The sequence below is a fragment of the Eleutherodactylus coqui genome, chromosome 12 (assembly GCF_035609145.1).
Source record: "Eleutherodactylus coqui strain aEleCoq1 chromosome 12, aEleCoq1.hap1, whole genome shotgun sequence".
Classification (NCBI taxonomy): Eukaryota; Metazoa; Chordata; class Amphibia; order Anura; family Eleutherodactylidae; genus Eleutherodactylus; species Eleutherodactylus coqui.
In genome coordinates this window covers 132,143,633-132,159,314 of record NC_089848.1, presented here as the reverse complement: position 1 = coordinate 132,159,314, position 15,682 = coordinate 132,143,633, and the positions used below count along the sequence as shown (strand labels likewise).

Below are 15,682 nucleotides of genomic sequence, written 5' to 3'. Positions count from 1 at the left end.
CATCCGAGAAACCCTTTCTCCACTTATTGGGCACCTTTCCTCCCCATCCCAAGCCAGACACTCACTCTGGATTTGCTTCTAAATTAGTCTTGGTAAAAGACAAAATAAATTGAAGTCTTTGAGGAAGGGAGAGGAGGAACAAAGTGAGAAAAAAGCAGCTATTAAGTGATTTACTCTCTTCCAGCAACTGTAATCACATCTCTACTGCTCAGTACTTCTTTATAATGTCTTCCATGCTTCTGTGCATGAGATGTCTTATAGGGGCGCAGGATCTCGTCTTCTGTGTTTGCAGGGTATGGGAGATGACCTAGCGGCAGGCTCCTTCCAGCCCCTTAGACAGAACAATGATATCTTGTTTTCGGCAGTAGGGATTCATTCCCCACTGTGTATTGGTTCTCCCAGCCCTGGCTCTACACTTGGTCTATACATATGCTCGGTGCTGGCTGGGGTCTTCATGCTTTCTCAACATCTGGGCCAGAATTTGCTTGGTTTGGCTGCTGGATGTGAAGGGTTTATCATGATGGCTTGATACTTGTAACATGAGGGGATGATCTGGTTGAGGCTGACTCTGATGTATTTCTCTAGGACCAGCGGTGGACTGGTGGGCCCTCGGAGTTTGCCTCTTTGAGTTTCTCACTGGCATTCCCCCATTTAATGATGAGACTCCAGCTCAAGTCTTCCAAAATATTCTGAAGAGAGGTAGGTTTTATTCTACTGGCCACCCGGCTCACGTCTCCAGAATCCTCTTACAACTCCTAATAAGATGACTTGTAGTCTTGTTGTATCTCCACTCTGATGAGCACTTAACTTCTGGTATCTGCAGATATTCCTTGGCCAGAAGATGACGAAACCCTCTCTGTTAACGCTCACAGCGCCATAGATATTCTCCTCACCCTCGACAACACTAAGAGAGCTGGTCTAAAAGGTAAATGGCTTCCTCTGGTGGACTTGGCTGCATGACTAGCCGTTACGGCATGTCTCCTGTAACTCCGCTTCACGGCCGGATCTCGTATGGACTTGCGGTGGCCTTACAGGGGCAATTGTTGTCCAAATAGCCGATAAAGCGAGTTATTAGCATATGGGGGACAGTGTGCGTCTACAGAGCGCTGGACAATGTCCCTCCCTGCAAAGTCATTTAAGGGGTTGTACCAGGCATAGGAGTTATCAGATATCCACAGCTGATTGGTGGAGAGCCTCCCTTTTGAGACCCCCACCAGTCTTCCATGTCCCCCTCTGCCTATTGCTGCAGGGGTTCTCCATCCATTCCCTGTGATGTCAGTATGCAGGGAGTGCGGGCCGAGCATGAATGGATGACGCTCCATTCAGTCCAATGTGGCTGCCGGAAATACGATTCATTGCAATGGTGCTGACTGCAGTCCCTATGGAAGTGAATGGACTGTCAGTGCGCTTGTGTGACCAGCGATCTGTTCTCCATTCAATCGCCTCCTTGCTGTGGGGGTGCGGTAATCCTGCAGTAAGGACCATGGGACGACGGGGAATACGGGACCCCTGTTCTCAAGATTGGTGGGTGTTTCACTGCAGAAACCCCTGCCGATCAGCAAGTTATCTCCTATACGGAGTGAAGGAGAACATGAAATCTTGGTAAACCCCTCTAAGGGCGCCTTCACACTGGCGAGAAAATCACACGTTTTTTTGAGTGATGCGAGAGTGAGTGAAAACGCAGAATTCTAAAACCAATGATTTTCAATTGTTTCCCTCACATTTGCGATGTTTTCATTCATGTGATGTTGTGAGAGAGAAATGAGCACTCTGCTTTTTTTTTTTTTTTTATCCATCCCTCATGTTTCCTTATGGAGCCTCCTTTTTCTCAGATCACGAGCGCAAACTTGCGATTTTCATGCGATGCGTTTTTAACATTAAAAAAAAGTGGCAAAATCGCAAGTGGCAGTGATGTCTGTGAGAAAGCAGCGCTGATCAAAACACGGTAAAAAGTCGCGTTTTTCCTGTTTTTTTTTTTTATTTTCTCACACAACGATCGCCAGTGTGAAGAAGCCCTCAGACAGACGGCTGCCTGTTTACACCCGATGATGATGAAGCGACCTTATAGAGAATTGTTTTTTCTTTTGGTGAGCTGAAATGGAGCGCCGGGTGCACACATTCTCATGAGTCGCCGTGTTTGCAGTGAGCTGTCCCATGCGCGCTCTCGAGCGAATATTTAAATGAGTTGTCCTGTGTAAAGGCTTGCTTAAGGCCCATTTAGACACAGCGATTATTGCTCAAAAGATGTCTTTTGAGCGATAATCATTGTCATTTACAGCGCAAGATGAGCGATCACCTTGCGCTGTGAGCGGAGGATGCAGGAGACAAGCGGGGTATCTCTACTTGTCTTCTGCATCCAGCTGTTCTCCACTCTGAGTGCTCGGCTGCATACAGCCGAGCGCTCAGAGCGGAGGATGCAGCAGACCAGTGGGTTGTCCCCGCTTGATTTCTGCATCCAGCTGTTTTCTGCATGGAGCGCCCGGCTGTTATACAGCTGAGTGCTCCGTGCCGGGTATGGAGAACAGAGCTGGACCGCTGTGTTCTTCATACCCAGCCCTTTTATCAGGGAGCGCGATACAGCTGAAACAATAGTATCACCTGTATCCCGCTGTGAATCCTTGAGAAGGCTCATCATGGTCTTTCAGCACACTGAAAGATAACGATGAGCGACAGGATAACGAAAACTGCACGATGTCAGTGCATTTTCACGCAATGCTTATCGCTCCAAAGACAGCTTTTGAGCGAATTTTTAGCGGTAATAGTTGTCTAAATGGGCCTTTTAGTCTGCAGTTTCTAAATGTAGTGATATGTAGAAGCTGCAGAAGGCGAACGCTGATATTTAACACTAATGCAAAATGATTGACGGACAAAAATACACGCCTTTACATGAGAAATTGCTCCCCAAAAGGAGTGTATATGCTTGAATCCCTTAATGCTATAGGATGTAACTTTATGTCCTGGCTGCCTGATGCTTAAGGCTCATAAGTTGAATCCGGGCTAACACTGACTGACAGCCGTTCTCCCGCTGCAGCAACGGTGAGAACACCAATCCCTGTTAACCCCCTTACACATGATCCATGTAAAGGCTTCATAGAGAGAGCGGGATATCTTCAAAGATGGCCAATTGGTTACCATTGCCTAGCATATCTAGCAATTGCAACACTACAATGCAGTACAGGTTACTGCAATGTATTATGATGATCATACGATCGTTGGTTCAAGTCCCCTGCAGAGACATCATTTCCATCCCCATGGTCAATATTGCTCTTTTTAAAAAGTGAAAAAAATAAGCATTACGTGAGCAAAAAAGCGGAATGTATCCCAGAATAGTCCCAATAATCTACAGTCTGTCATGTAAAAAATAAGACCTCCAAAGATTTTGTTTTTGATGGAAAAATGAAGTTACGGGACTTTGAACGCAGGAATGTAAAAAGCTTTATTGTGAAAAAATTAAAAAAAATATAGTGTATGAATTTTTTTTTTTTCATAAAGAATGAGTGTTAATGGGTTAAGCATGTTTTAACACTTGTGTATTCCTCCTTGTGCAGAACTGAAGGCTCATGCTTTCTTCCATGGTATAGATTGGGAAAACTTGCAGAACATGCCAATGCCTTTCATTCCGCAGCCGGACGATGAGACGGACACGACTTACTTCGAAGCCAGAAATAACGCCCAAGACCTGAAAGTGTCTGGATTCACGCTGTAGGCCCCGCTGCCGCCCATGGACCTTCCTTCCAGTATTTTAACCATAAGTGAGAACACTGGAGTGCATTCAGTTCTGGTTTTTAGCGAAGTTGACTACTAGGTTTTTAGTAGTTTTAATTAGTTATATAAAAAAAAAAAGCGTAAAATAACGACCAGCGCCGCACATCTTATGTCTTGTAAATATTTAGTTTGGCTTTAAAACCAGTGTTCTCGCCCCGCGCACCTTACATTAAGCCAAGGACCGCAAGTGTAAATCTTAATGTAAAATAAAGGAATATAATGTTTGAGCTGTTAAGATTCTTCCTTGTTTTTAGTCTTTAGTGAAAATGGAGGGGAAATGCATGTTGGGGGCGGACCGCACCGGCTTTAGCTCCGTCCGGGTCACAGATGGAGTCCCAAAGTGTGTGCTGGTCTGACCGCGGGTCTCTGGACACTGACTGCACGATGCTCGGAGTCGGGGTCTGGAGACGTACGGTCAGACCAGGACACTCTTTGGTGGTATTCTGTGGAACGGATGGAGCTTATTGGCGAATTTTACCCACTTCCTAGCAGAGGGCTTCTTTTGGTGAAAAATGCTACCTTGCTGAAAGTGGTGGCTCACAAGAGCAGCAGTGGATGAGGGAGCGCCTAGAAAAACGCCATTAACACAATGATGAATTGTGGGCCATAAATAACGAACTGAAGAGTCCCACCAATTGCTTAAGGCCTCCTGCAGACGGGTGGAAATTCTGCTGCTTGATTCCCCGCAGAATTTCCACCCGTACATGCCTGCATAGGATTGCATTACGCAATCCTATGCAGACGGCCGCAGTTTGCGCGAAATCACACGCAGAAAACAAACCGCGGCGTGCTCTAATTCTGTGCGGGGCTCACCGGACGCGGGCTCCGCTCTGCGCATGCGCCAGCAGTCTGCGCATGAAAGAGCCGGAGCTGTGGGAGCGGCTCCAACAAGACTGTCTAAGGACTTTCCACTTTACTTAAAGGGGTTGTCCCGCCATAGCAAGTGGGGTTAAGCACTTCTGTATGGCCATATTAATGCACTTTGTAATATACATCGTGCATTAATATGGCCATACAGAAGTGCTTAATCCCACTTGCTTTCGCGAGACAACCCCTTTAAAGGGGTTGTCCCGCGCCGAAACGGGTTTTTTTTTTTTCAACCCCCCCCCCCCCCCCCCCGTTCGGCGCGAGACAACCCCGATGCAGGGATCTAAAGAAAGCTGATGATCATGTCTTACAGATTAATATCCCTGAACCTTTTTTTTTTTTTTTATAGACAGGAACAGCAATGCCAGAGCCGCCCCCCCCCCCCATCTAAATACCCTCCAATTAGGATTACAGTACCTTTAAGAAAACCTGATTGACACGTGTTTTCTGTATAGATTTTATTACTAAAGTAGATATTACAGGAGAGAAATTCCATATTCACATTATTATTATTATAGTCCGATTTCCTATCCATCTCCACCTTGATATTCGCCGTCCTGCTTCGCCCCCTCGGCGGTGGATGTGTTGTCTACTACATGCTTTCCTGAAGTTTAAAAATAATTTAGATTTCGACTGAATTCGTATGTGATAAAACATTAATAACTAGCGCCAGCTCAGGATATATTTCATGTATTCAAGCTTTAGTAAAATTAGTCCTTATTTTATCATTCACATAGTGCAAGGAATTTACTAGAGAAGAGGAGCTCCCAGCCGCCACCCTCGGGGGGGGACAATTACAGGGCGTCCCCAAGTAGCTCTTCTGAACCAACGTCGCTTCCCACTGAGCGCTCAGGAGGGCTTCCTAGACACAAGAGGAGCAGGTTACACAGTTATTGTATACGAACATATTACATGTACTAGAAGGTCGAGCAGAGACCCCCTCCTCCCCCAAATGAAAGCCACCCTTCATAGCAGCTCTAGCTCATCGAGGTGGAGGCCACACAAGGAACATATTCGGACATCCATCTACCATAACGGTTTCATATACAAAGGCGAGTGCGACATATAAGGTGTCATGCACACGGCAATATACAAAGGTCTTTTTTTTTTTTATTGGTCAGGCTCACAGAAACAAATTTGGCAGAGGACAAAATTTGTACTATGCTGCACCAGATGCCATATTACAGCAATTCTTCTAAGAGAGACTATCTCGTTAAAGGGACCAAATTCTGTCCCGGGACTGGAGAGCGGTATATTATCTGCTATCCCTCCAATCTCAGATCCTGTATTTGGCCATTCAAAATGGACTATAACTGCTCTCTGATTGGCCACAGCTGCTCATGTGATCAGTGCTGGCCAATCAGAGAGCAGTGTGCATTAGGTAGTTAGAAATGCTACAGCCATCTTGGACACCAAAACAGGGTGCAGAACCAGCGGATTGGAGAGATAGTAGGGAAGAACTGCAGGTAATATACCCCCGTGCCCCAGAACAGAATTTTGTCCTGAAACCGGAGTGTCGCTTTAATATAGCAACGTATGGCGGGACAGAGTGAGTACAGCGAGTAGAACAAACCAGTAGGAACTAATGATTTCAAGCTTTACAGAAGCTCGCATTCTTAGCATACACAAAGATTCCAGAGTTTTCCCAATAAAGGTGATCGGTTCCGGGATTAACTGGGCAATAACGATGATAAACACTACCCTACCAAAAGTAATTGGACCCCTGAGCAAGAATCACAAGTAGTATGTATTTACATATGTTAATACATAGTGGGGCTCCTTTGGCCCTATTGACATCAGATCCTCTCCGTGACATACTTTCTACTAACGTGTGATACACTTCAGATGGTATTTCCCTCCATTCATCCTGCAAACACCTGTCTAGTTTTCTCAAAGTTGGACGCTGTTCACCTTTCCTGACCTGACATTCCAATTCATCTCAGATGTTCAGTAGGTTGGCTAGTCCGATCGTGGAACACCCGTATCCTCAGACAACATAAAACAGTGTTGGGTGTGTGACGAGCTGCGTTGTCTTGTTGGAATTATGGCCGACCCTTCCCAGAGTATTAGTACATTATAGCCTAGAATGTCAGGGTCACCTCCTTGTTCATGGTTCCTGTCATTACAACCAACGGACCGAGACCATGCCATGTAAAATACCCACAGACCACAACAGAACCTCTGTCATTCTTAACTGTTGGCACAACACACTCAGGCAGGCAGCGTTCCCCAGGATCCTCCACACCCAGGTACGTCCATCTGATGTGAAGGTGGAGTAGTGCGATTCATCACTTCATAGAACGTTCTTCCATTGTTCAACAATCCAATGACGACGCTCTCTGCGCCAATACAGACAGGCCAATGGATCTTCTATGAGAGAACTCGACAGGCGTTTGCAGGATGAACAGAGGGAACTACAAGCTCAAGTGTATCAGATGTTAGTTGGAAGTATATTACAGAGAGTATCCGATGTCATTAGGGCCAAAGGAGCCCCACTAAGTAGCAACAAATGGAAATAAATACTAAGTTCGACTCTTGCTCTGGTGTCCCATCACTTTTGTGTATATGAATCCGTGTGTGCGGGTTTCCTATAACTAGTCAGGATCTCTGGCGTACAGTGAGGGTAAAGTATAGTACAAGTCATTGTTGAAACTGGAGGTTATGCAAGATAAATTGTGATTCTTTTCCTACATTAAAAATATTTTAAAAAAGCCTTTATAAGGGGTTGTCCATCCGGCCCCTCTTATTACTGGATGGCTCGCTGAACGTGGTCGGGCCGAGTCCTTCAGAGCTGCTCTTTGCTCCAACTTTCCCCTCCCGTTCTAGAGCGGGGTCCACAGCTGCCAGGGAAATAGTGCCACAGTGGAAACTTACCTCCGCTTCCTTTGTAAGTATAGATGTATTAACCAATGAGCAACGAATGGCCAGATAACCGCAAACACTAGCGTGCCAGACGAAATCTCAAAGGGCCACCAGGATGGTTTCTGTAGGAGACAGAACAATTATTACAAGTGGCCTACATGCCATCTAATCAGTATAGAACATCTAGTATTAAAAGGGGACCGTGCCGTCAGACTGCAGGTTGTGCGCCCGCACTCCCATTTTTTTTAAAACTGTTTTTACTTCGAATTAAGCTTTATTGACACAGTTTTTTAGTCCATGAAGGACACTTGAGGATGTGATTACTGGGATAGTACACTGCATTGCTTATATAGCGCATTCTACTAAGTCAATAGCAGCAATCTATTACACTCTACGGGAGGCGGGCCTAATAGGCCGAGTCACATGGCAGATATGGAGGCCTTCATCAGGCTTCCGCCTGCCATGAGAACCCACTGGTACCTTGTGATTGCACTGCTGATGGGTGTCATTGCAATTGATTGTGGCATATAAGAGGTTACACTGCCAGGATCTGAGGTTTCCCCTTTCCTGGCAGTGAGAGCAGGAGCCGGGCTGTCAGACGTCAACCAAGCCATCACCTTACAAATATGTATTTGCATGTTTAACTCTTTCCAATCCAGTTTCCCTGCCACCCGCACGCTCCCCGTCCCTTATTTATTTTCGGTGGGAAAGCGTATTGTGGATTCCTTGTTAACACCTAAAAATGAACGGTCATGATGATTCTTTTTTAAGCAATGTTTTGAGAACACTTTCCAATCCAGTATCAGCCCTCGTCCAGCAGCAAGATTTCCCTGCATGGCTCCTATGTTTCTTACAGTATGCAGGACAGAGCTCCGATGTCGTAGGCTGTTCTGTATACTGTAAGAGGCATGTGTCGGCCCTTGTCTGACATCGTAGCTATGCAGGTTAATATTAATGTCGGGTCGAGGGCCGTTGCTGAATTGGAAAGGGTTAAAGCCAATTAGTGAGGTCAGTAAAAAGGCGTATTGCGGTCAGGGAGGGGTTAAATGGGTTGTACAGGACTTTACTATTGATGGCCTGTCCTCTTTATACAGCTGGGGTCTGCCACCCAGGATCCCTCCCAATCAGCTCATATTGGGCCAGCTATCATTGCAGACAGATTCAGAAGCGGACAGCTCTGTTACACATTGCCGCGGCTCTGGTTGGTATTGCATTGAATTCAATGACTACAACACCAACCCGGACGGCTGCAGTACAGACAGCGCTATCTGCTTCCGAATCTGTATCCAATGACAGCGAGCCATATGCCAGCTGATCGTCGGGGACACCGAGCAGCAGAACCCCGCTGATCAACTACTGATGACCCATAAAGCAGGCAGGTCATCAACAGTAAAGTCCCGGAAAACCCCTTTAATTACAGCATATTGTTGCAGATGAAGTAGCGGCACTGGTGGTGATTTAGGGGAGGTCCACGCCGTCCGGTCAGCATGCAGATTTGATGCAGTCAAGAACTGCATTCAGTTGCCTGTATGGGGGTTTTGTCACCAAGTTCTTGCAGTTGCGGTGTGTTTTTTAACTATATGTTTAAAGGGAACCCGTCTTCAAGGTTTTACAATCCACAAGAAACCTTCAACGGCGCTGCTAATGAGACTTTTTGGTTCTGTTCTTGCGCAAAACATGAGACCGACCTGCGGCCAAATGATTATTCCACAGCTGATGAATTCAACACATCCTCCGTCTGTGCCGCACATCAAAACCACCATTAAACAAAAAAACTGGAAAAATTGGTCTGTGGTTACATCACAACTGCATCCTGACCGGCGGCGCGTCCTCATGGAGCGCAACATATAAAGAAGAAGAAAAACGTCTTATTTTACCTTGTTAGCTGACTGATGAAGATTAGATTCCAGGAGCGCCGACCTGGCCTAAAAAATAAATAAAATAAACAAAGACTGTGAGACCGCAACCAAGACATGAAAAACTTCAAAAAAAAAATCCTCTGTACAGCCATTAACTCTTTCCAATCCAATTCCCTTCCCCCGCACACTCTCCGACTCTTATTTATTTTGGGTGGGAAAGCGGGTTGTGGATTCCTTGGAATCTCTGGGCATCTCTGCATCACCTGTCCAGCGGTGCTGCGTTCCGTAAAGGTTGCTGGGTACCGGGTGAAGGAAGCGCCAACAGCCTTAGACTTTGGAGGTGAGCCCTGTGTCTTCTGATATAAGCTGCTGGTACCATCTCCAGTCAAAAATATCCCCAATGATGCGGATTTTGACTCTAATTTGGATGCAGAAATGATGAAAAATTTACTGTGGATTTTGCATTGCGGCCATGCCACAACATTTCCGCCCGGTATACACATATCCTAAGGGTGCCAGCACACGTGGTGTAATGGTATCCCTTTTTTTATAATCTCTACACCGTTGATGCTGCCGCCTCCTTGGATACCATTGCATTTATTTGGGGTTTGGTTCATGACCCCACAGGTGGCTTGGCATATACAGACTGGAACCTCTGCACTGAAGTGCATGTGTTAGGTGTGCTGCGGGACTTTCCTATTTCTACTAAGCACACGTGGTGTATTCACTTACAGCTTTCCACTGCATAAAACTGGCAGCAAATCTGCAGGAGCCAAATCCACTTCTAAATGTTACAGATTTGCTGTGGATTCCAACTTTTGCATTGAAATTCATTATTAAAATCTGCAACATTATTAAAACGCTGCGGATTCCAGGCATGAATTTTTTCATTGCATGTGGACAAGATTTTTCAAATATCATCCTCGTGGCTTGTACCATAAATGCTGCAGATTTTTCACAGCAAATTCCGCAGCATTTATGCCCAGTGCATAGGTGGCTTAAAGAAAAAAAACAAAGGGGTGTGGTGCGCCACCCTTATATATAGAGCAATTGACATTTGTCAATTAGCCAGAGCTGGTTGAGGAAGGCTGGGTTTTCATATCCGATTCCCTGACGGTCTAGGGCAGTACAGTTGTTAATGTTTCTTTCTCTGGCGGTCTAGGGTAGTAGAGGGGTTAAGGTTTCTTTCTCTGGTGGTCCAGGGTAGTAGAGGGGTTAAGGTTTCTTTCTCTGGTGGTCCAGGGTAGTAGAGGGGTTAAGGTTTCTTTCTCTGGCAGTCCAGGGTAGTAGAAGGGTTAAGGTTTCTTTCTCTGGCAGTCCAGGGTAGTAGAAGGGTTAAGGTTTCTTTCTCTGGCAGTCCAGGGTAGTAGAAGGGTTAAGGTTTCTTTCTCTGGCGGTCTAGGGTAGTAGAACGGTTGTGGTTTCCTTCTCTGGCAGTCTAGGGTAGCAAAGAGGTTAAGGTTTCTTTCTCTGGTGGTCTAGAGTAGTGGAGGGGTAAATTTATGCTTTCCAGTTCCTCGATGGTTTAGGTTAGTAGAAGTGTTGCTGTCACTTTAGATATGATGTCAGGGCTGACTAGCAGTAGTCTTTGTGACTTTTAGAGTAAGACTTCTGGTGAATGGAGTGGACTGACACGGCTGGTGACATCACTAATCGGCACCTACCCATCCACTTTATCCTGAACCTGGGAGAAGAGTCAAGGTTAATCGGGGAGTATTATTTCAACTTTCACCAATGCTGATTATAGCTTACTGAGGCCCGTGGTGAGGGGACAGGACGGATGCTTTACGACAGAGCTCTGCGGCTACGACTGAACTACAACTATGGGACACACGCTATGCAACCCCTTCAAGACCAGAGATTTTTTTTTCCTGCTTTTTCGCCCCACCATCCAAGAGCCATAACTTTTTAATTTTTCCTTATCAGGCTTGCTTTTTACAGGAGTTGTAATTTTAATGGTACCATTAAATGTTCGGTGTAATGTGCGGAAAACTGTTAAAAACTTTTAAGTGGTCAGAAATATTTTTTAAAAAAAGGCAACTGCAACACTTTTCGGGAGGTTTAGTTTTTACATCATTCACAGTGCAGGAAAAATACCATGAACTTTGTTCCGTGGGTCATTACGGTTATGTTGACACCAAATATTTTTATAGTTTTTCAATGTTTTTGTATTTGGAAATAGTAAATTCAATTTTTACTTAACCAATTAAGGACCAAGTACTGTAAATTTACAGCGCTTGGTCCTGGGCTTTAAACCCAGCCGATAGTAAAAATATGGTGGGGGGGGGTTAAAGCCCCTGCTTCTACAATAAAATAGAATAATGCACAGTTATCAACTGTTAGTCACAGCTGATAACCTGAGGAGGAGGGAGAAGTGGTTTTTCACCCCTTCAGCCTTCTCCTTTCCCGAGTACACAGCGCCCAATGAGCGCTATGTACTAAAAAGTGAAAGTGGAAGTATAACTTCCACTACACGAGCCAGCAGTCACATGACCGCCGGGATTTCCTGCTACAGCAGAGCTACAGGGTCCTAGAAGACCTTGACCAGCTCTGCCGGTGATTATTGTCACTACAGGGGATGTTTTCCTATGGATGCCCTAGCTACAGTGTAAAAGTGTAAAAAGATCATGTGAATATCCCCCAGAGGTCTTGTATGACGTCATGTCGGACATAGATATCAAAAAGAATAGTTACATATATAGGTAAAACAAAACTACAGAATAAAATAAAAATATATACATAAAGAAAATAACCCAAAGCAGACGCCAACCCAAACCGTCGCTGTATGTGCCTTGTAACAAAATGAGGAACCCATTCCTGTACTTTATTTTAGGGAAAACATACTAATTAAAAAAAAAAAAAAAAGAAACTATAAATGTTAAAAAAAAAAAATAATTTATGTAGCTTTTTAGCCCCGATAAAACTAAAAAACGGGGAAAAAAAGGCAGTGAAAAAGATATTTAGAATATAGCCCTATATGTCAATGAAAAAAACTGCAGCAAAAATAATTTTGGTAGCTGAAGGAAAAAATATAGAGCAGTAAAACCACCACAGGGGTAAAATCCCTAAAATGTGTCTGGTCCTTAAAGGGGTCAAAAATACATTGATTTCAGCCACCGTATTCTGAGACCCGAAACTCTTTAATTGTTCTGTCGATTGTCCTAATTTTTTGAGGGGTGAGCCGTAGATTTTATTAATTCAATTTTGAATACCATATGCCTTTCTGATAATCTTTTTCTAAAATTTTTCTTAGAGCTGGAATACAAAAAAACCCCCCAAACCTTAATTCTGGCATTCCATTTCTTTTTTAACAGTCTTAGTCATTCGGGGTAAATATTGTGATATTCCTATAGTTTGGACTAATACGCACATGGCGATTCCAAATCTGTGGGTTTTTCTAAATGTATATTTTTTTATCAGTAAAATAGGAAAAAGATTTCTTTTAACTTTTCAAAAGGTTTTTTTTTTTACAGTAAAAATACACAAAAAAACTTTAAAATCTTCTTTTACACTTATATTTAGTTCCCAAAGGGAACTTTTACTTTTAATAATTTGATCTCTTGTACTATATATTGTAATACTTCAGTATTGCAGTATATTATGATTTTTGATTTTACCTATCAAGCCTTGCCAAGGACAGGATTTGATGCACTCTGTGCGGCCATGCTAACCTGATTGTGTTGTAGGCGGGAGGCACAGGAGGGACTGTTTACCCGGGATCAGAGATAGCTGCCTTCAACTGCCATGATCAGTTGTCAGAAACAACCGCCCCGGTATGAGGCAGAATCTTCTCCCGAGCCCGCTACATACACACTTCACAACCGCACAACGTTAATATACATTAGGTAGTCATGAAGGAGTTAATATATTTTTACAGTACATACAATCGTCTGGTAAGCGTTGCGTTTTCTTTAAGGACGGCGTATAAAGCTACTGCAGGACTGGCATCCAGAGCGGTCAGTTACCTGAGAAGCAGTAAGGGCCTCCAACGTCTGCAGCCTCTGAAGCACGTTCTGCATGTCCTCCTGCAACCGCATCAGTACCACCGCTATCTGCTCATTAATGCTGCCCTCCGGTCCCTTCTCTGATCCCCATCGCTCACCATCTCCACCGCTTCCCATCTGACCCCCGCGGGATCCATCGCCCACGGGATTCATTCGACTGGCTGGATGAGAGAAAATTTGGTGCAGAGTAAGGTTACACAACAGACATCGCTCTATCGCGTAGACGTGCGCCAATGGGACCTTCAAACATAATGGTAGAAGGTGAGCCTTGCCTTCACCTACTAGAAGCTGCCCAAATGCTGCTGTGACCTTACAGCTCACTTACCTCTTCCTCTCCTGGATGCATAGTAGTCGGCCTTCTCATTCCCAGACTTCTCTTTCTGCGGAGTTCGCCCAGAGGCTTTCCCGTCTTCTCCACCTTCCTTTGCTTCTCCGCCAACTCGCACGTCTGACGAAGGCTCGGTGATCAGAACGCGCTCCACCAGCTGACTGTGGTCAACCTGCAAGTCATAAACGGGTCTACATGGGAAGCCAATCACACAAAGACGACTATGCATTCTGCATCAGACTGCGATTTCAATGGGCGGCCTACAAAGTAAAGGCTTTCTGGCACTGGTCACCGATTCTTAAACATGGCAGCTTTATAATTATGACGGACGGATCTGGGTTTGTTGGCAATATCTCCAGTCCAAAGTATCAGCTATCTGAAGGCAGGAGATGATGCAGATTTACTGCACTCCTTTTCTTAATCCCGAGCCTTCTTAGCTGCTGCCGGTTGGACACTGACATGGTAACTTGATGAGAGTCGGGTGCTAATCACAGCTCCCCCCGTCTCCGCTCCAGTGTCACAGAGAGAACCAAGGATTTGTGCCTGATAAAGGAGCAACTGAAGCTCCGAACCCTTCTGTTTGTCAATAAAAGTATCTGTTTTTTGACCCCATTGTGGAGGTTCCATCATTCTTGATGACCCCTCTGCAATGATTATACAAGAAGTCTATCCACGCATGTAGTTCCTCTAATTGTGTCTACTTGTCTGTGTGTTCTGGTGGGTTTTTCTGGTTCCCTGAGTGCAGGAGTCCTTTTCTCTTTATCTATACCTATTACTTCTGGGGGTCTTGTACCCCAGACTGTCTCCTTGCATGCTCTCCCTGGATGTTCTATTGGGACAGGGTTTCCTTCACCTGCGACACACCATTTACTCTCCCACTTTGGTCTTTGCATAATAAATCGCTACAGGTCCCCCCTTCATATATCCGGCTGCAGTCAGCAGAGGCGCCGTCCCGACCACCCACCGCCAAGTGTTGCTTTATGTGAGCTTCGTTTTTCATCTGCAATCTTTATTCTCTCCAAGCGATTCACATCCAACTGGGTAGAATGCCATGTTGTATTACTAAATGGGCGCATGCATTCGCCAATCTGGTTTGAATCTTAGAACTTTTCCATGAAGACCCTCCATTTTTTGAAAAATTTCAATGCTTGGAATTCCGCGCATTTTTCAATCTCCAATCTCTCCATTTTTAACTTAGCTGCGGCAGTATTTCCGATAATTCTGGGGGCCATTTTGACAGCAGACATCGTCTGCTTATTATGAGGATAGTATGCTTAATATATTAGTGTTTTTCGTTTGGCTAGGAACAGCATGAAATGCACAGGCTTGGTTAATGGTACAAGCGATTCTCCAATTACATGCACCAGCGACTGGACCTCTGCCCAATGCTGTGTAAGAAATCAGATTTTGGTTGAGAGCATCTACAGCATGCAGGTTGATATTGAAACCGTATAATCGCCCCATGTATGATTTTGAAATGTTTCCCGCCATCTTTCATTGGCTATAGCCTTTCTCACAGAGGTCCAGCCCGCTTGTCACATTTTTTCTTTTTGTATTTTATCCAAACGGGTTTTTGAGGGAAAAAAAGTCATGTTGCTTTTTCAACTAGATTTTTTTTTTTTTAATTAAACTTTATTGAATTTTTTGGCACTTTTTTAACTCCTGAAGGGAACTGGAAGATGTGATCACTTATTTGCTAGGATAGTACACTGTATTACTAAAGGCCCTTTTAGACACGACAATTTTCACTCAAAGCCGTCTTTTGAGCGATAATCGTGTCTAACTGCACTGACATCCTGCAGTTTTCCTTAAGGAATCGCTGATCGTTGCCTTTCCGCATGCTGAAAGTTTAGCAATCAGTTATCAGGAATTCACAGCGGGATACAGCTGATACTATTGTTTCAGATGTATCCCGCTCCCCAATGACAGGCTGGGTATGAAGAACAGAGCAGTCCAGCTGTGTTCTCCATACCCCACACGGAGCGCTCAGCCGTATA

At 44.7% G+C, this 15,682-nt stretch overlaps 2 protein-coding genes across 3 annotated transcripts in view; one reads left to right on the top strand and one right to left on the bottom strand.

Annotated features, from left to right (window-relative positions):
* Positions 1-4,000, top strand: part of MASTL (microtubule associated serine/threonine kinase like) — a 30,364-nt gene extending 26,364 nt beyond the window's left edge. For both annotated transcript variants that reach the window (XM_066585493.1, XM_066585492.1), the window contains 3 exons: positions 586-699; positions 824-925; positions 3,549-4,000. In XM_066585493.1, the coding sequence (XP_066441590.1) occupies positions 586-699; positions 824-925; positions 3,549-3,706 (374 nt within the window). In that variant the 3' untranslated portion in view covers positions 3,707-4,000. The remainder of the gene's footprint in view (positions 1-585; positions 700-823; positions 926-3,548) is intronic.
* A 1,075-nt stretch (positions 4,001-5,075) lies between these two features.
* The window catches only part of ACBD5 (acyl-CoA binding domain containing 5), a 60,768-nt gene continuing 50,161 nt past the window's right edge, over positions 5,076-15,682 (bottom strand). Inside the window, exons 9-13 of the mRNA XM_066585138.1 lie at positions 13,683-13,857; positions 13,319-13,518; positions 9,372-9,419; positions 7,507-7,616; positions 5,076-5,494 (exon numbers count right to left, since the gene is read on the bottom strand). Coding sequence (XP_066441235.1) covers positions 5,482-5,494; positions 7,507-7,616; positions 9,372-9,419; positions 13,319-13,518; positions 13,683-13,857 — 546 coding nt within the window. The 3' untranslated portion in view covers positions 5,076-5,481. The remainder of the gene's footprint in view (positions 5,495-7,506; positions 7,617-9,371; positions 9,420-13,318; positions 13,519-13,682; positions 13,858-15,682) is intronic.